The 27,173-nt window shown below is 42.6% G+C and overlaps 2 protein-coding genes across 5 annotated transcripts in view; both read left to right on the top strand.

The window, feature by feature from the left end:
* The first annotated feature begins 753 nt into the window (after positions 1-753).
* Positions 754-7,873, top strand: atp5mj (ATP synthase membrane subunit j). Its single transcript, XM_048251182.1, has 4 exons — positions 754-858; positions 1,512-1,632; positions 1,912-1,935; positions 7,540-7,873. Exons 2-4 carry the CDS (start codon positions 1,512-1,514, stop codon positions 7,770-7,772), a joined length of 378 nt encoding a protein of 125 aa, XP_048107139.1. The 5' UTR covers positions 754-858; the 3' UTR covers positions 7,773-7,873.
* A 642-nt stretch (positions 7,874-8,515) lies between these two features.
* The window catches only part of ppp1r13bb (protein phosphatase 1, regulatory subunit 13Bb), a 58,390-nt gene continuing 39,732 nt past the window's right edge, over positions 8,516-27,173 (top strand). For all 4 annotated transcript variants that reach the window (XM_048250789.1, XM_048250787.1, XM_048250788.1 and 1 more), the window contains exons 1-2: positions 8,516-8,955; positions 9,985-10,134. In XM_048250789.1, coding sequence (XP_048106746.1) covers positions 10,126-10,134 — 9 coding nt within the window. In that variant the 5' untranslated portion in view covers positions 8,516-8,955; positions 9,985-10,125. The remainder of the gene's footprint in view (positions 8,956-9,984; positions 10,135-27,173) is intronic.

The raw sequence follows: 27,173 nt of genomic DNA, 5'->3' as shown, positions 1-27,173 counted from the left end.
TGTCCAAGTGTGGAGAATCCCTCTTCATCGTGCAGTTTGCTAACACAATCAACAGTAGCATAGTAGTTGACACACGTGTCAGTCTGTGTCATGTTTCATTTTGAGTAGGCAACGTGTTCAACATCAGAGATCAATATGGATTTAATTTCCACCATAGCCATAAATGTAGATGTTTTTTTTTTATGTCAGGAAGAGAACTCAGTTGGGTGGGGGGCACACTAGCCTGTTTGGGGGGGCCTGCCCCCCTGAGGCCCGCCCTTGACGCCGACGCTGAAACAGTCCTCACTCCGGTTGGGTCAATGGATTGAAGGCTTACTTCTCACCAAACTAAAATCCAAAGGAAAAGGGCGCCACCCTGAGTCTGTGCACCCACTAACGCCTTGTGCAAATGAAGGCCCATAATGATAAATGTCGCAACCACATAGGACGGTTTATCAATCTACGTGCATACTACATAGCCTACTGTTCAGAATCTACAATCATTTGGGATTATCACAAATAGATCAATGTGCCTCATTCTCATCATACATAATATGTCTAGCCTAACAAAACATCAATGTCTCACTTGTCCCGTAAGGTTTAATGGTGATCTGAACTGCAAACGTGGACAGCAGTCTTCGTTAGTCACTGTAACTTTGTTTTACATAGGGATTGTTTACTATAGGGTGTGTACGTCACATTCATCAAGGTTGATCAAATCACAATTGGAGGACATCGCTAGGTGGCGATGTGTTGGTATAAATCTATCAGCATGGTCCATCCTGAGTGCATCCGCCACTTGGTTCTTTCCCAGAAGTCATTGCGGCACAGCGCTGAATTTGTGACCTCCAGACAGAACAGTGCACACAGAAGCTGAAGGTGAGTCGTGTTTTATTTAACATTTACCTGTGCAATTGTAGAGACGAGGAATCGTGTTAATGTGCAAGACCAATGGCAGAATGTCTGTGGAATTAAATGGTCTATTTAATGTCATCGTACTACGGTGTCTCCTTGTAACATGGCCTCACTACCCTAAACGATGGCTAGCCAGCTAGTTAATGTTAACGGCATTTTTAGTTAGCTCAATCAGATTAGTTTGTGAAATTAGCAGAGGAGTTACCTATAACGTTACTGACCAATGTTATTTATTGAAATGCTCGTTCAATTAGCTATCTATTCCTTCTTCAATTGGTAGGTGCGTTGACCGGCTAAGTCATTTCTATTCAAAATGACGAAAACGGCTAGCTTTCGGGCTCTTGACATGTTAACGTTTGACAGCCTGTGAGCTAACGTTAACTTTTTGCAGCGTTAACTTACGTTACAACAAGATGAAAGCATGCGAGCTAGCCAGTTGGCTATGTCCAGCGATGTCCTGGGAAAGTCATGGTCAACGTATGATAATGAATTTGATTGCTTCCCCCCTCTTAGCGTTGTCGTTTTAAAACGAGATGTCATTGTGTAGGGAATGTCAGTGAAGATGGTAATGGTGGATCTTGTAACCTTGTCTTACTGCCACTGTTTCATTTTTACAGATGGCTGGCGCATTCGCAGGCTGGTGGGCCAAAATGAGCCCTTACTACACTAAGGCATATCAGGAGATGTGGGTTGGTGTTGGAGTCATGACGTTCCTGTACTACAAGGTGTCCTACGGAGGTGCGTTAGTTAACATATGCATGAAGTTATGAGGGAGGGAGGGAGGAATGAATGAATGAATGAATAAATGAAGGTTTGTGCTTGAAAAGTTGTAGGTCAGTATGTATGTGTATGTATGTATGTATGTCTGTATTAATTATGTTTTTACAGTGACTCTAGTGTTGCTTGAACATATCAAATCTTTGAACTTGAACCCTGTCATTGCTGAATTGTCTTGCATTTTAAATTTCATAATTCGTAATAATAATTCGTAATATGTCTGTCTTTCTCTGTTTGCAGGAAAGAAAGCTGCTGTAGATTCAAGTAAGTGTAATCCAATTGGACTATCTCAATTCAAGTATGCTCCACAACACATGTGTCAGGATAATTTTGTTCAATCTTAATCCAACCTTGCTTATTTAATGACATTATTGCTTTATTATATCTTGTGCAAATTCATTGACAATTTGAAATCTCTTGGCCGGTTGCATAAAGAGGCTTAAGACTCAGTCCTAATCAAGAATCGGTAAGACAACAGAGCAATCACTCTATTTTGGTGCTGCATTTGAGTGCTCTTGAGGAGATTGAATAAGCAATATGGGAGAACCAAGTGACTTGTAATTGGAAAAACAGCAGTAAATTGGGATGCATCTATATTGCTCACAGAACATTAGGAGATAATTGGCCCCGGTATTGCAACATGACTGCACCAGAGTTAAATGTATTCGCAAAGTATGTGGAAAAATTGGACCTCTGTAGTTACAGAAGAACAGAAGAAATTGTAAGATTTTAGATTACTTACTATTGTGTATCATGCTATATGTTTCCCTTCACCATGACCGACTGGTGCATGGGTAGAATGAAGTTGAGCTAGTTCTCATGACCAATTGTAAAGAGTGATTTACCAAATATCAGTTGGATCATGTAGCATCGTCTAGACCATGCTCTGTAGTGGGTGCAGTAGTTGGCAGGTTGTTTTTTAAGCCAGCACCTTGTGAGACCATAATGTCCTTACAATAAGAGTAGATTAGTTTGCAGCATTGTAGTTGTGTCCTTCTAGGCACGTTAATGAGGATGCCTGTCTTTTGAGGTCAGCGTCCTCAGGGCTTAAAATGGAGAGGGTTAAAAATGTCCCCATTTGTTAGAAGGTAGTCTTAATTTTCATGTGGTAATGACAAACCAGTCAGTTGCACAGTCCACAAGAACATGCCATAGTACAAATATGTTGCATGCTTTGTGTGCTTTGAGCAGCCATCATTTTGCCCATGTATTTTTGTTGGGCCATTGTCTTAACATGGTAAAGCCATCTGTCTTGCCATAAATTTAGTTTCTATTTTTAACTTTTAATTATGTAGTTTCATTCTGTCAGTCATTAGATCATAAGTCATTGTAATTCATTTATTGAGGAAATCTATGGAGAAAGGTGATTCTTTGAAAATTTGTATTTTTTTTTTTTTTTTAATGCCCAGATCTCATCTCAAAATGTTGATGGGGGAAAGGCATTTATTGCTTTGGATTTTGTATCTGCAGTAGAATTTGACCTTAGAATGACCTTTTCTTTAGGGATGGTCAGCCTACAGGTCTTTTGTGTAAATATATATACCGGTGTATATATACTTTTTTTTTTTGGTCTTTCTTTTTACCTCCCCACAAGCTAAATACATATCCTTGACGAGTGTCGGTATTGCTGCTAAAGTAGAAATTGGTACCATTTCAGTGATCAAGCCACTCTTTCTCTGCTTCCTCTGTTTATAATGCTTAAGGCTTAATGCTAACAGCTAACCCATGAAGTCAGCTATTTCTTTTGTTTTTGGTTAATGTTTAATCAAATCACTTGCACTGAATTAATGTTAATGTAGTATTTTTGGTTAAAAATAAATCGGTATTCCTTCGTGACGAGGCTTGCATCTGACTTGCTAGCAGCATATTGTTGTACTGGCTTCATGTACCCATTTTAAGGCAAAGCTTTAAAGTTTAAAGTATTCACTCAGATGTGTCAAAGTTAGCCCTAGCAGAGGCATATCTCTGTGACTTTGGACTAGGTGTTGGGGGAACCTCTCATCCTAGATGACCGTATCCTCTGGCTCTACCCTGGTGGCTATAGACAAACCACGGGTTTGGGATTCGGAGGGTAAGCTTCAGCAAGTTAGGATCCCAGCTGATTGCCACCATCTTTAAAGGTGTCGTCTGACATGCTCACCTCTGGCACTATTTTCAATCCGTTTAGGTGTCGAATTTCCGCTGGCCACAAATTATGTATTCTGTGTGGATTGGCTGATCCTCCCAGCAGGAAATTGCCAGCTCAACCACCAATCCGCATAAACGACATACCGTTGTACTCAACGCTGTCTCCACGTGGCACCTAATTGGCTATCTCTAGATGGTGCCGTAAATGAGCCCTATGAAATGCCATTTTGAAAAAGATGGTTGTGGTGAATTGCAAACTTATTTTGTTAAATGTATTTTATTACTCATCTACATGATACTATATTATACATCTACCACGTGAATTTGTATTTCTAATCCTACTAGTTTAGTGAAAGATTTACCACTGAATTGAACGCACTGTTAATGTGCTTTTTGCAAATAAAGCTATCAAGGAGATGGGGAATATGCCGCAAATTTATTTTCCTAGCAACAGTGGAACTCCATGGAGGGCAAGATCTCAATGGTATTTCAGGTCTTGACTGGATGATCATTTATTAGAAGTTTTTTTTTTTTTTTTTTTTTATCCATGGCAGCAATAGAGATCATAATGATCACGGCCCTCAAAGAAGTAAAATTAGAGATAAATGGTAGACGTAGAAGTGCTGGGAAACAGCCTTAAGCGCACTTGCATATTAAAACTTGTTTAACAGGTTTGGCAGGTGATACATTTTCTTTCATTTCATAAAATGCGTCCTCTACCTAAACTGTAGACAAACTGCGTTTCACTTCAGAAGTACCAAGTTTTACTTCATAACTCAAAAAACTAATCTCAAGTGAAGTTTGTGTGTGTGTGTGTGTGTGCTATCTAATGTATGAATTAAGGAGTCACTCGATGTGCAGTCTTTTCAAGTGAGTTAAGCCTCTGAATTGAGAAATTCACCCTATCCATGACTTGGTATTACCTCTGGTCTATATTGGAAAGAAACATTTTATTAGCATTTCTGTACCAAGCCTGTTTGACCAGATATCTCATGGAGCACTCCTTTGCGGCAGAATTGAACCACATAGCCAAACACTTTTAATAGCCAGTTTAAATCTGACCAAGGAAAGACTTTTCAGTAGTGTGCAGAATAATTCCATCCATAAACCCAACCACCAACACCCTTTGCAATTTGGATGAAGCACCGCTAGCGAGGGCAGGTTCGTTACGCAAACCTTGCTGTTTGTGCGACTGGCATGTACTGCATCAACAGGTCACCTAAGGAGAAATGGCCCATCATCAGTCTTAAGTAGTTTTATGCAACCGGCCCCTGTTTTCACAATGATCACATCAGTTCCTATTGAAATTGCTCTCCTTATTCTTCGCAGAGCCTGCCCACTGATTTGACCACCATGCTGAGCTGTCACCCTCCCTCCAACTTCTTGTTTAAACGGCTTCTAAAATCCCTGCATTTTACGTTCAAATGTCTTTTCTGTCTGTCTCTTACGATTCAATAAAGTGACCTGGATGGGTCACCAAATGAGAACATTTTCGTCTTTGCAGTATTTTTCTTTTATTCTGACTGAGTGGAGGTCTCTTTCTGTTGTTGATGTCGGTTTTCGATATTTGTCTGTCTTCAATAGGATGCAAAGGACAATTTCTCAGGCCGGTTGCATAAACATTCACATAGGTGCTAGGAATGAACAGGATATGATTTTCCGTTGTAACAGATTTTTATTTCTTCAATGAACAAATTGAATATAAGGACTCTCCCAGGCTGTTAAGGACTGCTTCATATTGAAGAGGGTAACTGGCAAAAATGATTTCTATTCATGGGGAGAAGAAAAGTAACCTATATAATATATACAGCTTGCATATTAAACCAACTGAAGACCTATCTAGTGATCTTTGGTACCTGTAAATGAGGACCATAAATATTGTTCGTTAGATTAACACTGCAGATAAGGCCCCAGATCTGCTGAGGCCAGACTTGAGTACTTCACAACCTTCATTGTTTCTATTGTTTTCAGCTTTTCTTTAAATCCACATTTGTATCATGGCTAACATGATTCTTATTGATTAGTCATATATATTTATTTATTTCTGTGTATTTATGGCTTTACTTTACTTTATTTAGGGCTGGGGCAGTTTTCTTTTGCTTGTTCAGTTTAGTTTTTTTATTTGTCATTGTTACAGGAAATGTTGTTAGAGCAAAAACAGACAGGCATATAGTTTGAAGTTGTTCCCCCATTTGCCTTATATCAATGTACATCCCCCATGAATCACCCATTACTTTGTACCTAATTTAGCTCACCATAATTACCCCTAGAAAACCCCATAAAGTGCTATGTCCAGTAAAGTGCTTGGTGCAATAATTAATAAATCTAATAGAGGTAAGGTTGTTGGAGTGTTTTTGCAGCAATGCAAAGTCCAGGTCACAGGTATTGGGGGTGAATGGACAGAGACATTGTCACAGAGGGATGTCCTATGGGGAGTAGGGGGGTAGACTGTCCATTAAGCGGCCTGACTGCATGGGGGTAAAGACTGCTAGCCAGTGCCTGTGTGGTTCCAAATGATTGGTGTATTGGCTGCAATTTTCAACTTGATAATCCAGTTCCAATTTAATCCATAAGCTTATCACAAACCTGTTATTTAGTTGTACACTGCGTAAAGGTTTGGTGAAGTCTGCATTTGCCAAAATAAATTGGCCCAATCTTCTATTTTAAGTAGCTTTGTGATAGACATTTTAAGCCACATTAGATTTTATTTAAAAAAAAAAAAAAAAAAAAGAAACCTGACCACTAGATGGTGCTGTTATGCCCACAATCACTGTCTCCTCATCTAACGTGCAGTAGGTGGAGCCATAGGACTGACATTTCACTTGTTCTTATTCAGTTGTTGATGTTCAAAATTTGAACCAGCAAATGGGCTGTGGGCCTTCTGGTGCTATGACTCTTCTTCAGGTATTTTAGGTTGACCCTCCAGTAGCAAACCAGATTTGTGTGTGGAACTGTAATGAGTTTAAGATTCACGCTGCCCCTTGGTGGATGGAGGGGGGAAAAAATACCGATTCCGGATACAACTGGGACAGGAAGAAGTTTGTATGGAAACTACAAGGAGGTCCCACTCCATGGCTATGTAAAATATATGCATGAATGCATGTGGGGCGCATGTATCTCTCCGATGTTTAACACTATGAAATTCCTCACCAACGTCCTGGATCACGTCTGTGAACCTTTGCATTCATGTTTTTCTTTTCTGTTTTGTTTAACCTACTCACCCCATTTAATATCACATGTGTTCACGCTCATATATCTGATTTACTTGTCAAATTCCACTATGACTTCTATCCTAACCAACTCAAATTTAGCACAACTTAAGGCAGAATCTGCCTTAATGGAACAAGGGAAACTTTATGGTCCGGAAGACTTCGTTTTCACTACAGGTGTGGAAGTATGTATGCTCGTTAGGCAGGATAGGATGCAGACAGATACTGCCCATAGTCACTGTTTGTGGATCAAGCAACCTTTTTTCTTCTTTCAAATGCAACTCCAGTGTTTATCTATGGACCTGCTTTTAATTGATCCAGAATCAGTCCAGAGGCAATGTCTAGAAGTTGTGCCATACTGCATTACAAAATGAATGTTCAGAGATATCCCAATAGCCAACCTTGGTTTTGTCCCCAATAGAATAGTTTTATTGCCTTGATCTTCTTAGCTTTCATCATGAGGTCTGTTACCTATTTAAATAGGTATCAGTGTGATGGGTGTTAAACCATAATGAATTAATTTGCTTTTCAGGTGCCCATGCTGTGAAAAGTGCCCCCAGTCATACTGCCAAGCCAGCCACCAGCGCAGCAGCAGCCGCCGCCGCCGCCGCCACCGCAACAAGTCTAGCTGTGGCAGCCGGCGACGTCACCATGAGCGACATCTTGCAGAGGCAACACAAAAATCTTGTCCTGGAGGAGAGAAAACTCTACCTGGAGATTGAAAAATTGGAACTTGAGAAAGCTAAGCTGAAATCAATGAAATGAAAAAGTAACCATGAACAGTACATTTCCATTAGTACATGAGCGATTACCAGTGGAACTCAGTCAACCTTGTGTACAGTTAATAAAATTGTATAAAACTCTGATATTTGACTGAAATGCCAATCATTCTACCGTAAGAGGTTTGGTATGATGTACTGTGTCTACTTGTACATCAGTGTCAAAGTCTATACAAATATATAACATGTTTATCATTAACACCGATTCAAGTTTCTTTGTGCTTGGTAACGCCACAATTTCATTGTTCTACCATGCATACATTTGAACAATGAATGGTGTAATGCATCAGCATGCCCTACTTTTGAATGGGTTCACAAGTTCCTGAAGAATTATAACCGGACCTTTGCTACCACAGTATACAGTAAATCTATCAGGAGTCATGTGACTATGTTGGTGAGTTCCAAAAGAAGTTGGGGCAACGAAATTTTAGGTGCAAAATTAAGCACAGCAATCTTTCAGCCTTTTCTTTAAGAGGACAATAATGTTTAACAGCGTTTTGCTTTATTAATGAGTGGATTACTGAGGTCTCAAGGCCATGACATCTGTATTTCGTTACTAGTTCTGCACCTCTTATGTTATTTCTATTTATCAGAATGAATAGTTATTTCCTCTTAGGTAAATTGTGTGTGTATGTGTGCGAAAATGTTTTGACTGGCATGCATACCGTGTATTCCTGAGATTTCGCGTCAGCGTGTGACACCACTTTACTACACTGACAGTCACGGATTTTTGTGCACTGCCTGGCTGGGAGAAACATCGGGAATTAGCCACAGCTGGCTAACGTTGGCTAGATATACATCGTTGTCTAGGCTACTACTTCAGCAGTAGCTTGGAAATCGTTTTATTGTTATTTAACGTTAATAGTTAAAAACATATTCGATCATCCTGCCAGATGTTTCGAATACGCATATTCAGCCAGTTTCGGTCGGGTAGCTTGCTAGACGATTAGCCAGTCAACGTTAACGATGCATCGCTGGTCCAGGTGTTTTTAAGTTAGAATTCTAGCTGGTCAGCTACAATATAGCCTTTTGGGGTGTTTGCTAGGTACTTAATCGATAATTAGTTAACTGGCAAACTAGGTTAAGTTATATCCACATAATCATACATTGTTTTGCTTAAAATTATAAGAGAATCAACGTCACTGCATCATCATGACTGGATGATTTTGGTGAGTTGCCAAGCTATTTTGATTCACAAACTATATTTTAATTCGCATACAATCAGCTATGACCATGACGTTATTTTGTTATTCATGTCAGAATTGTTTTACAAACTGGTCAATCTGTCAAGATGGTGAATTTGTACGGGATGACTGAAAGCTTGGTCTTGCTAGCTTGCTTCTCCATAGTTTTCTCAGGAATGTATTGGTAGGTCCTAGCTAGCGATAAGTGCGCTGCTAGCAAGTTAGACGGTTAGCGTTAGCCACCCAATGAGAGTGACTACGAATGAATTAAATAGCCAAAACAAGTATCACACACTATTCATCATGTTGTAATTGTTGTTTTAATTAAGTCCAGTGTCCGTAGTAAACCATTGCTTCTTTTGTGTCGACAACAGCATACACAGAATTTGAAATTTAACGATGTTTACTAGTGAGTGAAAGTAACGTTACTGTCGCCACTGGTAGGTCCATTGCTTGCTAATTAGCTGCTAGCTAGTTCACTGTCTAATAATCAGGTCTACACACTGACGTAAGCTTATCTAATAATGTATCGTTAGCTACTAGAAATGTGTAATTAAAGTGACCATTGTCCACCACATTGCATCTCGGTATTATATTTAGTTACACGTCAATAATTCAGAATTAGTTTGCATCTGTACGGCTAACGTTAGTCCGCATTTGTTTGTTTTGCCTGCTAACATTAACATTATCCGGGGCTTCCAGCTATGCTAACTAATGTTATCTGATTAAGGCTGTCATAGTAGTATTGCTCAGCTAACGTTGCTGTATATTTATCTAAATGTTAAATTGAAGTTTAACGTTAATCTTGTAACGTTTACAACACGTTTAAATCAACGTTACACCGACACCATCCTTAAGATTACACTTGGTTTAGCTACGTTTTAAGTGCTTTCTAACGTTACCTGTCAAATCAATTGATGAAACAAGGATTTTCATTAATTGTAATTTGTATGAAAGTTCTTGTTGACCACCCAGGGTATTCATACATTTTCATCGATGTAATTCTGCTCGCAGACTTGTGTGTCATTCTCAGCTATCGGGGACACCCCAGTATCAACCCTTTGAAGTGGTTTCGAGGCAGGGTCAGAATCAACATCCTTATGCTGCTGACCATATTCAAGCTCTGATGTCCCCCGTCCCCTAAAATCTGCAAACATGATGCCGGTAAGAATAGTGCTCATATTTTAATATACCAAGAAACATCATGCATCCCCAATGACCTCCCCTGTTCTTGCTTGCATAAGATCATGATGTATGATAAAAGCTGTTATTATTCCATTCTGTATCTATCTATTATTATTTTTTTTTGACTGTTCCATGATTTTGCCTACAATGCCTGTTTGATCTGCTGAAGATGAAAGCACAATCTGTCTTCTGTATACACTTTCACTCATTGATGCACACACTTTTTGAGCCCCTCGCAATATGTTGCCATTAGCGATGGTGGCTAACACTCATGTTTGATTAGATTATGGGATTAGCCAAATGGCTTAAATCCAGTCTCACTTGCCTGTGATCTGGCAAGGCATTGCCTGACCTTGAGGGCACAAACCAAACCAAATCCATGCAAATATGTATTAATGGGTGCAATTAGCTTAATGGTACTGCACTGACTCTAGGCTGCTTTGTAGATTGAGGTACATTTTTAGAAGATGGAGAAACCTGGGCCAACTCATTCACTAATTTATTTCGGCAGTCTTTTACAGATTACGTGTGTGGGGGCTGTATAAAAGGAGACTGTGCGGACTAGTGAGTGTATTTATGTGTGTGGATTACACACGTAATTGAAGGGCAAGCAGGTATCAGGATGGCAATTTCCTTACATCACTGCCTCGTAGAGGGATGGTCCCTGGGCCATCTCAGAAATTGGAATCTGTGACCCTGATCTCATGCCCTCCTTCATCCTATTTATGTGAGAGGTGGTGATGAGAGCCGGCAGGATTTTGATCCTCCTAAAGTGGATTCTGTAGGGAGATTGGTCTTGACAGCAAGTCGGTCATTAAGAGTGATTATATGACCAAGATTCACAAAGATTAGCCAATCTAATCTCCATCTCATGATGAGCATAGTTTTTTGTTGTTGTGTAGGTTGTGACACTGTATGAATGTGTCCTTTACAGGCTTGTGTGTGTTCTGTTGAGGAATCATGTGTGAGTTAAGCATGCCTAGTAATTAGTAGCCTAATGATTGATGCAGTATTAATTCCTACCTAAAGTCTCTCCTCTGTGCTGGAGCTTGAATATGAGGCATTTTTGTTAAGTCGCTTTGGATAAAAAGCATCTGCTAAATGAGTGGTTTAAAAATGTTAACTTGTTACGCATGCCAGGATAACCTGTGTTGACTTTAGAGAGGGGAACCCCGCCCGCCTTGTGCACACATACTTTCCAAAGCTATTCGGCCATTTGTTTTCTTTGCTAGACAATAATTCACATGCTCCTAGACATTTTAAATGACTTTCCATTGAAAAGCTGAGCTGGGGATTTATTTTATTGTCTGAAGGGGGAAACATTTTCGCAGACAAATCCTCCTACAATTTGCTAGTGTAGTGCACACAAGGGGCAGCTAAACAGATCTAGACAAGTGGAAGGAGCCTCTTTAAGCCTGCTTGCTTTTCATTGACTGTCTCGAAGACATCCAACACTTTGTGTGTAAATAACTGCCTTCTGCCTTCACTGAGTTGTCAAGAATTTTCTCTGTGTAACTATGGCAACTGGGTGTAACAAGCACAAGCTTATTTAGCTGCCTTTGACATGGGGAGCCATGGTGGATGCAGAAATGCAGTGAGAGCCTATGTGTGCAGCATTAGAAATGCAGCTAGGTTAAGCGAAATAGCAGAGTGGGTATGATGGCCACGGTCCACATGAATGAAGTGGATGGATGACTGAGAATTAGCCCAGACCTGCTTGAGGTCAGCTTGAGGTCAACCTGGGGTCAGGCCTCCACCTGGGGATGTTAAACATACTCGCCAAACCACAAACCCAACCCCCTGCCCACACACACACACACGCCTCAACTCCCACCCCCTGTGGCCTAAATGTGTGTGTGCCATGCCACGTGCTTGACCCAAGCAGAGGCCTACAGGGCAGCTGTGATTTGGAGCCTTCCGATTGAAAGGAACCCTCTCTGGGTCATTTCCCTCCTGCTTTCCGTCCGCCAGTTTATAAATAGATGTCAGGCAGCCGGGAGGTGAGCCCGTTTCGAGATGACTTCAGAGACTACTGAGGCTTTTTCCAGTGGCAGATTGAAAGGGGGCAATGAAGAGACTTTCTTTTTTTTATTTGATGAGGAGAAGCTGCGGTCTGTGTTAACACTGAGTCTTCAGATCCATAATGGAGTCTCTCTGGACTAGTTGGCTAGCCACTCTGATCTTACTCCCTTTTTAGCATTTTCCCTCTGAGCCAACCTTTTTTTTGTTCACTCACTCTCTCTTAGAACAAATGGCTCAAAGGACAGGAAAATACCAAGATGCCTCTTCGATGGCTGTGTGTGTGTGCGCACGCGCGCGCGCATGTTTGTGTGTGTGCGCGCGCATGTTTGTGTTTGTGTCTGTGTTGATGTCTTAACCTGGATCAGTTGGAGTAACCTTCAGGTGGCTGCTTTTTCCCACGGCCATCAGCCTCATACTGACAGGCGAGAGTGAAGGGGGTCTCGTGTTGCAAGAGTGAAGGGGGTCTCCGCTCCCATAGCTGAGCCCATCACAGGAGAGAAAGAAAGAGAGGGAGAGGGAGGGATGTCTGCTGTGACCTAGATTGTAGTGGAGCACTGGGAATGTAGAGGTGCATTGTGGGAAAGCCTATCAGTCGCCCACGGGCTATCTGCCTCGAAAGAGCTAGAGGTAGGGTGTGCACTGTGCGGCAGTCAAGCTTGAGCCCGTGTGTGAGTGTGCACACGCTTGTGCGAAGCTCAATTGTTTATCACTTAAACCTACACACACTTGAATGCTAACTAGAAATGTGAGTGAAAAGCATGCACAGGGCTGAAAATACCAAGGCTCCTTGCATAGCAGTGAGTGTTATTCAGAGAGATAATATTTAAACAGAGCTGTTGCTTCATGGTACTGCGGGGACAAAGGAAATGAATGCACCCATGTGTTTCCTGATTAGATTTTCCTGACAAATATCTGCACCGAAGCTTGTTTCATTTGAGCAACACTAGCAAACTCTTAACTGAGATTTGGGGAAGCAGTGGTGGCTGTGCTTTTTGCCTGTAGTTTGGAGTCCAATATTGTGTCACAGCCACTAAGAAATTCCTTTGCGAATACCTTTACCCATACCTAGTGTTCCCTCCCAAACACTGTGTGTGTGTGTGTGTGTGTGTGTGGAGAGAGTGACTGTGAGGAGAGTGCTGCCATGCCAGGCCAGTTGGTGAGTTTGTTAGCAGGGAATCGACAAAGTGCTGGACGCACCGGCCGATAAGTGATGTGTTTACTCTCCCGGTCCGGCGGCCCCGTTAATAAACCCCAGGGGTAAATTTAGCCAACCTGATTAATCGCCCTGCTGGAGATGAATATGCCAAGCTGTCCCACCACACACCCCATCACACCACTGTACACACACACACACATGCGCAGATGATACACACACACACACGCGTACACTTACACACACACACACACACACACACACACGTACACACACACAGCCGGTAGTTATTTACTGTCAAACTGAGTGTTGGCATGGGGTCTGTTCTGCTTGGGAGGATGAGAGATGAGGTTATTGCACGTTCAGAAGATGTGGCACAGTGTCCGTCCTGTTTCATCCAAAACGAGACATTGTGCTGGCGACGTAAGGGACAACGTTGAAAGACTGTTTGCAGCTGAACAGCAACAAAAACAAAAATATATTCACAGTTATCTATGAAGTAATTGGAAATGGAGCCAACAATCTAAGCTTGATGTGTTCACTCAATTTTGGCTTATAGATTCCCTCTAGGTAAGAGCTCATTCCCTCTCCTCACTTTTCTCTGGGATGTAGTTAAGTTCTCACACTACCTGCATTGTGCCCAGTATTTGCCGTGAGGGGATGAGTACCATGGGGCCCTCATTGATCGCATTCCTCAGTGAGTTTCAGGGGGAGTTTTCCCCCCTCCTTCCAGCAATATCCCTCTCCAGAAATATTTGGCAGACTTGTGTTCGTCATGGAGAGCTGTGCAGTTTTGTTAGCATTCACTCTGGAGCATGGAAGTGGACCATTAGAGGTTTGTGAGTGCCACTGTTTTCTGTTGTGGTCTCTGTTTGCGAATGAGAGTTGAGGATATGATTGTTGTTTGCTGCAGTTTCTTGCTTGGATGGTGCTTTTTATTTTCATCCAGCTGCAAGAGCCGTCAAATTAAATTAGGCCTCTATTGCTCTCTGCTAGTAATGTTCACTCTGCTTTCGTCAACGGTTTAGCGTTTTCAAGGATTTCTGAAGCACATAGCTGTTTTGCTTGTGCCGCTGCGCTTTAGTTTCCAAATTAGCACGAAAGTGGAAATTGAAAACCTTGATCCACCCTGAAAGCGTTGGCTAATATCTCAGCATGGTAGCCTAGCTGAATCTGCATTTGCAAACACAAAGCAGAATATTCCATCATATAGGGGCTCAAAATAATCCCTTGAGTCCAAAGCAAAGGGGGTTGTTCGCATGTGTTTACATGCACATGTATGCCCTGGGACTGTAGTGTATTGGGTGTTTTTGTGTGTGTGTGTGTATGTGTATGCTGTGGGGGTGGAATTCACTGTGGGAGTATGTTTGGTTTTAATTAGTGCGGATTGATTATGATCAAGGGACTGTCTGTTCCCTCCTACCCCCGTGGTTGTCAGATGTGGTCATTCTGTTTAATTCTAAAAAGGGTAATTCCGTGTGAAATCACCCAATTTCAGCAAAATTTGGCAGGTGACCCCCCCCCTCCAAATCTGTACATAAATCTTAAATAGTATATCTGTATAACTAATCGTTGCAAAACTACAGCCCTTTGAAACTTCAAGTCATTTTAAGCGTCGTGGTGAACAATCCTTTTTGTTCAACTTCCAACATTATTGGCTCTTTTGGTATTTCACACACATTAGTGAAATTATGTAAATAGAAGTACATTTTCCTGTTGAATTAAAAAAAATCCGGATTAGATGTATCTTGTGTACTTTCCCCTCTGCAAAGCTCTGAAAATGGCTTTAACCCTTAGAACCCTAAGCTGTTTTTAGGGCATTTTCACTACCTTTATTCATAAGGATTTATTCTGGTCATTGTAAGTGCCACACACACATATTATATATTGTTTTTTTCAGCAGAGTCTAGGCAATCCAGATCTGCCATCATGTCATGTATTAGTACTAGCATTGATTTTATTTTGATTTTTAAAGAATTAAAATATAAAAATCATATTATAAAAATTCTTATATTTTGACCTGTATCTCACCACAGCAAGCTCATAGCTCTACATGCATTTCATGTGTGTGTAGGGCAGACTGTCCTGAAACGGGCAATATAATTGCCATGTTGGAGGGATACTCTGGGGCTGAGCAATTTACAGAAATATGTGGTGTGTGATTTACAGAAATAAATGCCATTTTTTTATTTAGCGATGAAAAATGACCATTCTGCACTCTGTGACACGAACTGATCTGACCTGACTTGACCCAAGTTTGCCTGTTAGCATGTGTGACTGTGACTACCACATGATGATTCTCAACTTTTTACTGCATTGCCATGAACAAAGTAAAGGCAAAAAAGGTGTTTCTTTGTTGAACAAATTGGGATGCAATGTGAGCCTTGAATTGGATGCCATGCAGGAATTTGCTAGGATCTCAAAACCGGATTATGAACATGTTTTGCCATAGAGAAACACATGATAGCGTTGGATTATAAACATGCTTTGCCACAAAAACAGACAAAAACGTGGGGTGAGTCCAGCTATATGCAGTTATTATTTTGCTGTCACTTTGTCTGTTTTATAACCCAGAAGGATGTATTTGGTATCAAATGATAGCTCTGTGTCTCCTCTTTCATCTAACATACGTGGCATATATATCCGATCACGGGTCCATGAAGTAATTACTCCGAGGTAATGGGTGTGCAGCGTTGGTTTGTGTACATGACGTTAATATTTTGCAGTCACTTCGTCTGTTTTTATAAGCCAGAAAGATGGTCCATGGTACCAATGGATAGCCCTGTTTCTCCTTTCATCTGATATGCTTGCCATATCTATGCGATCCGGATTCAGCGAGTAATTCAAACGAGTAATGGGTGCGCAGGTGAACATGAGAAGTATAGACTGTAAATATGATGCAATTTGATTTAATTTCATGATTTTTTTTTATTTTCATACTTGATCGTACAGACAAGTCGTAGTCTCTTTGGAAAGCCCCACTTCTTCTCTGTCATGCAATAAAGGTTTTATCTCGTTGCGATGAACAGTCGCGGAGCAATGTAACAAGGAAGAAAGGGTGTGTTTTTTGACGCACTTTGCGTCAATCGGGTTCTAAGGGTTAAATTCATTATGTGAAAAGACATCATCACCTTTGAGGGCTTCTCATTCAAAAAGTATGTGACACAAATTCATCAGATTTTTTTCCCACTCATATATTGATTATAAGGTTATGTCCATGCTTTGGTTAGTATCATTACCATATTTTCAGAGCATTTTTTTTTTTTTTCAAATTAGGCTTGATTTTCAAAAAGCCCGTTTTCATCTTCTCATTTCACCACGTGGACAGTTAACAGTTTAAATTTTACTATATACCATTCTGTACGTGAGGATCATTTGTCCAAAATTTGGGCTTGTTGCGGAGTTTCTTCATTGAGAAGATTTTTGAAAAATATTGTCTATAAATCCACTGAATTTGTACTGGATCTGCAGTTCCACTTTGCACCACATGTGGTGCTCTTTTAATACAATGGAAGAGTAAAAGAGTCACTTGTTTGCAGCACATATCCAATCTAAACACACAGTTTATGGTTCATAGTTGAATTGCTCTTGTATGTAGTTTTGGAACCATTAGTGATTCAGATATATTATTTAAGGTTTTATGCATAGGTTTGGTCTACAAACACCTGTGATTTTTTTTTTCAGATTTTTTTGGAGAGGGTGACCTGTCAGCCACTGGATGATTTGACACGGAATGACCCAAAAGTGTTGTATTGCCCTTAAATGGAAAATCATTTCCCCAGCCTCAAAGACACAGAGACACAAGCGTCTGATGATCCACCTTTGAGACACTAAAGCATGCAATGGGGCTGAGAACTCAGTAGTTAGCGAGACTGTGTAGCATACGGTTGATCACTTATGGATGAGTCAAGCTGCGCACCGTGCAGGTGGATGTGCAGTTGTGTCAGGCTTGACATCTTTGGCCAATCAAGTTAGGTAACTAAATTGCACTAAATGTTGATTGGAATTGGAAATGTATTTATTTAAAACCAGGACAATGCACAAATAAACATTAATACAAGAGAATATGTGTTTGGTCAGGATATAGCAACAATTGCTAATTTCCACCTGTAGTCCGTGGGCAGGTATGACGATGGAAATAATCCCAATGATGGGATCCTTTATGTGAGTGTTGGAAGATGATTCAGATGCAGAAGGACACAAGGACAGGAGGCTTGTCACAGCAGTCAGTAGATTAAAAATATTCACTGTCTGGATGGCACTGCCAAGGCTTCCTTTTTTTGTTTTTTGGTTTGATTCTCTGTTGTCATTTCTGCCCTTTTTTCCCTCAGATTTCTGTCTCTTTCAGGCAGTTCTTCCTGAGGAATGCGTCAATTTTGAGTCAGCTTTGCGGGCACTGGTCTCTTTCTCTCAGTTGCAAAGTCTAAATTCTCACAACGGTGTCCCGCCTCCCCACACCCCTCCAGCCAATCAGAGTGACTCCCGGAACTCGAAGGGGCCAATGACTGCTGCCCGTTTGGCAGATCTGCGCCGGGTTGACGTGGGTGGCCTCGCGGCTTCTCGGTGGCATCAGTGTCACACAGCCAGTCAGCCAGAGAGCACACCCCGTGCCCTGCTCCCCACAATGCCTCCTATCATGTGACATGGTGCCAGCCAATAGTGGCCATGCTGAGGCCCATGCTGGCTAATGCGCTGTTGTTGGGGGAATCCAGAGATCGATCTGTCAGTGCGGTCGGAGCTTCTTCGCATCCAGGCCTTCCTAGACTCATACAGTGCCTTTGCCAGGGTTTATCAGTCAGTGATGTGATTTAATCACTCTGATGTGTGCCAGTTTGCTTTCCATGTGAGCTGACTTGTGACCAATATGCTGATTTGAAAACACCCTCCATTAAGTACAGTCTTTTGTTGCGGTTGAATTTGAGAATCATGTTGGATTGTGAAGAATTCAAGGTTGGGTTTCTGAAACTGGAACGCTTAAAAGTTTCAGGTTGTGACAATGAGTCCATCTTTATTTGTGTGTGTGTGTGTGTGTGTGTGTGTGTGTATGACTGCAGAGGCGGAAGGATAGTCTCCCTTCAGTCAGCCCAGTTTCAATTATTCACATATTCACCCTCTTTTCTTAATGTGGTCAGCTGAATTGGCGCCCTTTGAATTCTGAAGCTCCTCAAATATGAATGCTTCTTGTCACAAGAGCTTTGAAGCAGTGGAGCGGACTTGCTGAGAGAGTGTCCCTTTCTCAGGTCCCTGATAACCACGGCTTTTCTGGGGATGTTACCATTTATGGACGCTCAATTCAGACTGGGACTTAACTCTCTTCAGGATTTCTTGAACAATTTTTTTCCCCCTGCTTTTCTCTTTTCTATTCTTCATTTTACTGAAGACGAGGATTGGTTTAATAAGCACTGCTAACAAAAGCAAGCTTTCACCAGGCTCACTGTCTTTGTTGTTATTAAAAACCCAAACATCTTTTTGTACGATATTAGGGTTGTGTATTTTACTCTCGTTTTTTTTATTTCAAAATCGAGGCGAGTTTGGGGCCAACCCCCTCTGTTTTTGCGGGATTGTAGAAGGCCGAAGACAATAAACAATGACCGCTAATCCAGAGGATTGGCACGGCTAGAATGTCATGTATACAGTGCCACCTCGTCCTCTGCTAATTTTCAGTGATGGAGTGCCTCGGGCAACGCCACATGAAATTATCTAGGCCGATGGAGAGAGAGAACACTGCCAGCTCTGGAACGCGGCCATATTCTCAATCCCAGACATTGTTTTGTTTTGCAATCTGGATTTTCATAGCAACGATGCCCTTCATGACCGGGTGGAGATTTGCAGTTCATGCCAGCTCAGTCCATCAAACATCAAGTGAGACTGCACTGTAGAGGAATCTATAAATGCCCAATGAGAGCTCTCCCCCTGTCTGCCTGAGTTCCTGAACCATAGAACTTTCCTGATGATTCACGGTGAGCAGGGCCTTGATAAGCTACCTTTTTTGGTTAATGTCAGCAGCATGCCTCACTGAAGGATGCTTAGGAGGCAGACTCACCATATTTTCAAGATTGGGAGGGAGGACGTCTGTCTGCCAGCACAAAGTTGATCCACTTTTTGATACCATCTGCTCCACAAGGTCACTTCTACCTCATGATGTTGTTTTTGTGGAGCCATGTGCCCTCGTGATATAGCTAGTCAGTAAACATGACCAAGTGACAGGCTATTAACAACTACAATAAATCTCTAATTGATGTCGCATGGTTTTTGTGTTGAGTTGTTAAGTGCATTGTTGCGTCCGGTCTCACAGGTTTGTCACCGTTAGACGCGTGTGAAGTTGGATTGCCAGCCAGCCTTTTTTTTTTTTTTTGCCATGTCATTGTATCGTGCAAGCAGCAGCAGATTGTTTTCACAGATTGTATGCACCATAGACGTGCCTTGGAATGCTACGGTGGAATCTAGAATGTATTTGTTACTAGAGAGGGAGAGAGACGGGCGAAGGTAAACAAGGTAATTGTTAGATAGAGGGAAGGACGCCATGTATTAAGTGATTTCACTGTTTCCTCTTTGCATGTGTCTGATTCTTGTCTCTCCCAAGAAAGGAGGAGATGAACACAGTGTGCTACAAGGTCCAGGGGAGAAACTTTTTCTTTTTTGACTTGATTTTCTGGAGGAGGAAAACTTTCTTCTCTGCCTTCATGTTGCTTTAATTTGCCATGTATAATGCAGAGTCTCCATCTGGTAGATATCTCATGGAATATTTCAGGGATTTGTCAGTAGATAAGTAATCCGGCATCACAGACTGACATCTGAGAAGAGGAGAAAATATCCAATATTTATAAGCTATGGGATAAGTATGGGGTGATCTTGCCTGTATTTTTAATGCCACTGAGCTCATTTTCTGATATTCCAGGAATAGTGAACGCTGTACAAATACCGCATATTTTCTTTGTCGCTGATGGTGCCAAACTACGACATGGCCTGTCAGCTGCCAATACAAATATTTGAACAGGTGATATTGGATATTGAATATTGGCATATACACACACACACACACACACACACACAGTCAGGACTAACTGGAAATCTGACGTGAGTGTAATGATTTGATGTGGTTGTTTGGTCTAGGTTCAAAACCCTGAAGCTCAAATCATATCATAAGCCTTCAATTCCCCTAGTGACCACATGGGTATCCATTCAGCCCGACACGCAGACCAACCCAATTCGCTAATGCCTCCAGAAGGATTAGCAGCTTGCTTAAAATGCCCAGGACTTCCCAGTGATTGTGCCTTTAAAGCTTACTCCTTTTTTTTTTGTGTCCAGTTTTTTTCCCCTCGTCACATTTGGACTGCAGTCAAATCTCAAGGGCTTATAGAGGCTATTGTATTCATTTTTTAATATATTTGGTGGTGGATGTCGTTGTTTGCAGATTTTTCACCCTGTGTCTGCTCCAGTTGAGAAAACTAACAGCATTCTGGGCAGTAAGGAGTGATGTAACCGGAGTTGTCAGATGTGATGACCAGCTGAATGCCCTGCTCAGACAGGGGCAAAGTAAGGGTCATGGATGCGTGCAGTTTCTCTGGTCCGGCGCCGGTCCATCAAAGCTAAAACTTGACCACTGGAACTTGTAGGCAGGATGGATGTGTTTTTTTCCTCACTTCTGGGCGGGGTGCGTGTCACTGTGTGTGACACGATGTGACGAACCGTCTGTCACATTGCCAGCAGTCCCTTTCCCCAATAATACCCCACCACCCCTACCATCTACACACACACACACACACACACACACACACACACAAAGCCCTTTCAGACATACGTGTAAGACCGGAAGTTCGGCAGATGTTAAACGGTGATGTTAAACCGTATATCTAAACGACATAAACGGTCATATGGAAGTCCAAACTTAGCCGGTTGTTCTACTGCAATTTCAAGTGCGCACTTACGTGACTACTTCAAGTATTAGCCTACGCACAATAGATTTTTCTTCTTTAGCCTACATAATGCATACACTTTGTAAACAAACAGCAGCTGTGACAGCGGCCGCATATATTCTGCGTCTCTCGTCCTCTTGTGAACTCTACAAGCCCCCACCCCTCACTCGACAACCACACGGAGATTCTGTAATGTGCGTGTATGTTGTTCACGCAGGTCAGTATAAGGTCCGCAGGTAAGCATCATATCTGAATCATCCGAAGGGTAGGACCTCCGTTTGACAAACCTCCACATACTGTATACTCCGGAGGTTATATCTGAAAGCCCTAACACACGCACACGCACACAAACGCACATCCCCATTACCACCCTCTTGGTGTGTCGCTTTCACCACGTTTGCCCCCAGGGACCAAAAATGGCATAAAGTAAGGCCTGATGGTGAAGTCTCCCCTCCCCTCCCCTCCCCTCCCCACCCTCGCCCCTCTCCTCTCCTCAATGGTTTGATGTGCACCCTCCCTCTCTGTCCCTCACTCTATCTCTCACTGCCTTTTCTCTCTCTTTTTCTCTCTACCCCCCCTTTCTGACACACACACACACTCGCTGGCTCAGTGTTGGTACTTGCTCAGAGTGTGCGACTCCAGAACGCTCCTCTGCAGGGCTGTTGCCTCCTCCTCCTCCTCTTCCTCCTCCTCGGTCGTGGCAGTCGGCTCTGCTCTACTCCGCTCGTCCTCTTCCTCCTCTTCGTCGCCGTCGTTCACCCTCCTCCTCCTCCGTCTCAGCGTTATCTTGACGCGGCTCTTCGTGTGCCGCCGCTGCACAGTGCGCCGGGCAGCATGAAGAAGTTTGTGACCATAGTCCTGCGTGGCCTGGTCAGCATCTCCAAGGACAGGACCTGGGCGAAGGAGAACGTGCCACCGCAGAAAAGGGAAGTCAGGAGAGGACCGCCACCCCTGAAGGGGGGCAAGGTGATTTAAAGGGGGGGGGGTGATTTGGGAGGTGTCTATGCTTGTGCGTGGGAGTGCTCAGTATAACTAATTGATCTGATCAGTTTCCTGTGTCATGGAATGTGATTTCCTTTTGTGCTCCTGACGACTGCAGGGGAGGAAGGATATGGATGTTATGCTATTTGGTAGATGTTTTTTTTTTTTTTTTTTAATCCAAAGTGAATAATATTGTAATGGTGCTTAGAGTGTTTCTTGTCAACCATCTAGAGGTTTTGTGCAGTTGAAAGGGTTTTGTTGGGTTGCTTGTTGTCCTGCGTATGGATTCGTTTGAGGGAAGTTTAAATCTCGCTGTGACTGCAAAGTGGCGTGCGTGCTCACAGTGTGTGTGTTTGGTCAATGTCATTGTCACTCCAGGGCAATCCCAAAGGGGAATGACAATGCATTGTTCATTGTGCTGCCTGGGGAAAGTAAGCTGAAAGCCGATTGTCCCTTTTGATTTGAATGGCTGTGGTTATTTGCTTGTGCGAAAAATAGTGTACTAAAGTTTCCGTTTTTTTTTTTCTGGTTAGTATTTGTTTTCAACTTGGTGTGGAATATCTAAACCTTTTGAACTATCTTTTGTCTGTTGCCAATATGCTATGACAGACTTCACTCAATTGCTTTTCGATATCATTCGTCATTTAGCCTAAGACAAACATCACTGTCAGTTGTTTGTCAGATTATGAATGAGTTCCTTCGCAGCTCTGAGCTTTTCCTTTCCCTAGTATCATCAGTTTGGCTCTATAGGCAGTACTGCCTCGTCTACTCTTTACCGCCTATTTCAGCACTTCTCTCAGAGACCAGAGGTCTATGCGCTGACTAATGTCGCTGGAATCTGATTGTTGTGGTGGCGGTGGGACCTCTGTGTGGCTGATCTGCTGTCAGCCCGATGCTGTGCTTGGAGTCGGGCTCTCTTCCCCCTCCGTGGCAGTCCTCATCATCTCTCCTCAGCCCCATTGTAGCGATTAATCTCGTCAGGGAAGGATGGACCCCGCCGACAACCCTTCTTTGGCACTTGAGTGGCTGAATTATGCATGCTCTTTTTATTTCTCTCCCCTTCCACCCCCTCCTCGTCTCGCGCTTGCTTTCGGAGGAAAGTGAAAACGATGCACATTTGCCCGATGTGGCATTTGTTCCGTTCTCTGCTCAAGATGCAGGAGAGGTAAAGGTAATTAGCCTGTGACACTCAGTGACTGTCAGTGCAAGAGTTTCAAGTTAAGTAGATATTGTTCGAGGGCTCTTTTTAGGCTGAACCTCCCTGTATAGAGACCTGACTAACGACTTAAGTCTTACTGTTGCCGCATGCTTTTTGTGATTCTGGCGGATTTGAAAGCCCTTTTTCTACACTTAAAGAGGTCATGTGGTAACAATAGACGTAGGAGACACTTGAAGGTCAAGCAGTGTTCTGCTGAACTTGTTCTCTGTAATATCACAGTGCGTCATGTTATGTGATGATGGGACTCACACCCTTTTTAGCTCAAATCTCTTACAACTTAACCTGCTGTGTCGTTAACTTTGCAGAAGTCTAACACCCAATGTTCGTTTGCCCATAAGATGAGATAAGCAGGATGAAAAAGGCAGCTGATTGTAGTAAGACATTCAAAGAGTTTACTCAGAGTTTGGATTATTAGGTGCTATAAGCGATGCAGGGTAACGTCAGTTCTGTTGATGTTCAAACAAAACAGAGCTAGCTTGCTACTCCCTCCCCCTCCCTCCCGTGCAATTGAAACTCTCCCAAAAGCACATCTCGTCGGTGATTTGCTGCAAAAGTTTTTTTGTAGCCATTTTTGGAGCCTAGATTGTCCACGGAAGCCGCGTTTTTTTTTTACAGTGTATTCGGGGCCACAGGCAGCTAGCGGATGGTGAGGTGATGTTAGCTGTATGTGACAAAAAATGTTTTAGCTTAGAAACGGAGTTACATCACTTATAGCTCCTTTAATTAACACAGGGAAAAAAACATTTTGGCTGAATTCTTCCCTTTCTACAGTTCTCTACATCTACAGTTATATAATCAGACCTGTGTAGTTATCAGCCGTTTCTTTCTTCCACGTGTGTGTGTGTGTGTGTGTGTGTGTGTGTGTGTGTGTGTGTGTGTGTGTGTTAGACCAGTGTTTGTTTTTGTTTTCAACTTGGTGTGGAATATCTAAACCTTTTGAACTTCCTTTTTTCTTGAACAACATTTTTTTTCTGTTGCCAATATGCTATGACAGACTTCACTCAATTGCTTTTCGATATCATTCGTCATTTAGCCTAAGACAAACATCACTGTCAGTTGTTTGAGATTATGAATGAGTTCCTTCGCAGCTCTGAGCTTTTCCTTTCCCTAGTATCATCAGTTTGGCTCTATAGGCAGTACTGCCTAGTCTACTCTTTACCGCCTATTTCAGCACCAGGGCCAGGAAGACTTAGGGAAGAGATAACAGCTGAGCGATCTGATCAGCATGTTGGTGCCACTGCAGAGGGCCCATTAAGAGCAGCGCTCAAGAAGAGTTTTCTTTATCCCTTGGCGTCATGCTAATGTTAGCCTTGGTAGCTGCAAGGCTCTTTTAGTTTTGTAACAGTCAACAAAAAGTTGTGTGATGTGACTTTTCAAATGTGTTGCCGCCTGCACTTGTTGGGTGTACTGGTTGAGCATAGTTATCAGACCAGGGCTTATCAGAGCAAGTATTGCAAATCTCTGAAGTAGCACGTGGCTGTAATCAGTAGTTGGCTTCATTTATGGTGGAACAAGGTACACTGGGTACCCAAGGGCAATTGGAGTGAAAAGTTATAACTCAGAAATGTAACCTCAGGCAGACATCTCACCTCCTTTAGGCCTAATTTCAGTCAGTACTGTAGTCTTCTGTCAAGCTGCTTTCAGATATTACCTCCGGAGTATATGCAGAGCTTTGTCAAACGGAGGTCCGACCGCATGTTCTTTGCTTCTTTCAGACACAGCTCATTTACATAATGTCCGTCAGAAATACTAGGAGGGGAGCAGTAGAACAGCCGGCTAAGTTCGGACTTCCAAATGTCCGGTTATGTTGTTCAGATATACGGCCCAACCGTTTAGCAGCCGCAGAACCTCCGGTCCTACACGAAGGTCTGAATGCAGCTACTGATGAGTAACAGAATGTGTGTTGCCTAGATCAGCTGTTGTTATGTCTGTACCAGAAGTCTGTTGCCTTTCTCTTAATTGCACTGACATCAAATGTATCAAAATATAATTACTCATAGTGTAAGTTTTTTTTGTTGCTATGATGAAATGTTGTTCTTATTTATCTCTGTGGTTTTCATGCTCAGAGACTCTGTGTGAGCTCATTATATTGGATGCTCCTGACCGTGACCCCTTGTTGTGTCTTGTTGACAACTGTTGTGTAACTTGCTTTGCAAACCCCCTCCCCACAGCCTTGTTCTGGCACCCAGACTTTGGCAGTTTGGGCGATCTCACTTAACTTTGGTCCTGAGCCCCTGCCAGCTCCCTGGAAAATCTCCCATAAGGGGCTTTTCCCTGGATCATCCTGCTTTTCCAGACAAATGTACATCCCAACAGTTACCCCCACTCCCCTTCAGGGGGCGCTCTCATTTAAACCTATACTGCTTCTCATTGAAGCTAGGATTTGATAAACACTATTCTATCCTCTATTCCGCACATACAGATGGTGGCATGTTTCCAATCACACAAGTAAGTGAAATCTCTCACCCCTTAATCATGAAGCCACCCGGCTTGTGTTGGTGGTCTGACCCCCCCCCCCCCTCATATGCTATTAAATAGGCTAGACTTTAAGCCCGTCACTAGGCTAATCAGTTTAGGAAATCTTTGGTGTTACATAAGCAGGGCAGACTAGGCTTTCCCTTATGTCAGGCTTAGAAGGGTTAGTGGCCCGTGTGTGGTTCGATGGATGGGTGAGCGTGACCCCTTTGACCAGACAGATGACATGTGATGTCTACAATGTGTGGCAGCACAAGGATCACGCGCGGGCCGTGATAGCGGCGGTGGTGGTCGTGGCGGTGGCAGTGGTGTCCCACCTCCTGTCTGCTTTTCCAACCTGTCAGTCAAGCGGAGGGAGACACATCTGCTGAAGCAGGGGCTTATGGGATTGACATGTAAGCGTACAGACCAGCCGGAAGACGAGAGTGACTCCCGAGCTTGTGTGGAGGGGAAGTGTTGAGTTATGACGAGTTTAAGGGCTATTGCCCCACCACCACCACCACCACCACCACCACCACCAGCAGCACCAGCAGTGCATTGACTCAGCGAGGGGGCAGAAGACACCAGAGGTCTCCTGTGTCAGACTGGCCCTGTAGCTAACTTACCAGTGGTGCGATCAGTGACATTATACCGGATTGTCTGGAATGTCATGACTGAAACCCCAAGGACAAGATTTGATTTGATTTTATTTTCATATGATTTATTTTTAGTTGGGTGGTTCAGCGTGGGGGGGCCATAAAATGTAATGGCCAAAAATCGCTTAGAGAAGGTATGTGTACTATGTTTGACAGTGATTTAAAAGCCTGTGAATGTGGTGCTGTTCATCACAGTCTGGCAGGAATGAGAATTGCTACATGAGAAGGAAACATTGTTGGATGAGGTTAGATGTCTGACAGCAGAAATGATGAGGTTGTCACAGGAAAAAAGTGTTTTGCAACTGGATTAGAGAGGGAGGAACAAAATGTCACATTGCAGCATACTGTGGTTAATCTAGAGGATTGTAGGCCTAATGCAGCAAATGTGTGGTAATGTATGGTACGTTTGTAGCAGTGCACAAATACATATTGAGTACTCCCGTCAGAGTAATAGATTATAAGGGTCCTTTTGCACTTTTGTTGACTGAAAATATTGCATTTAGCCTAATGGGAATATTAGTTGAGATCGATTGCTAAGTTTTAGTGAGGGTGGTTCTCACTTGAGGTGTGCCAAAGGCTTTAGCCTGTAAGTCTCAGAACTGAAACCCAACAATTCC

Source organism: Alosa alosa, chromosome 8 (assembly GCF_017589495.1).
Source record: "Alosa alosa isolate M-15738 ecotype Scorff River chromosome 8, AALO_Geno_1.1, whole genome shotgun sequence".
NCBI lineage: Eukaryota > Metazoa > Chordata > Actinopteri > Clupeiformes > Clupeidae > Alosa > Alosa alosa.
Note: the sequence above shows the minus strand (reverse complement) of the source record. Positions and strands in the feature narration are given on the sequence as shown.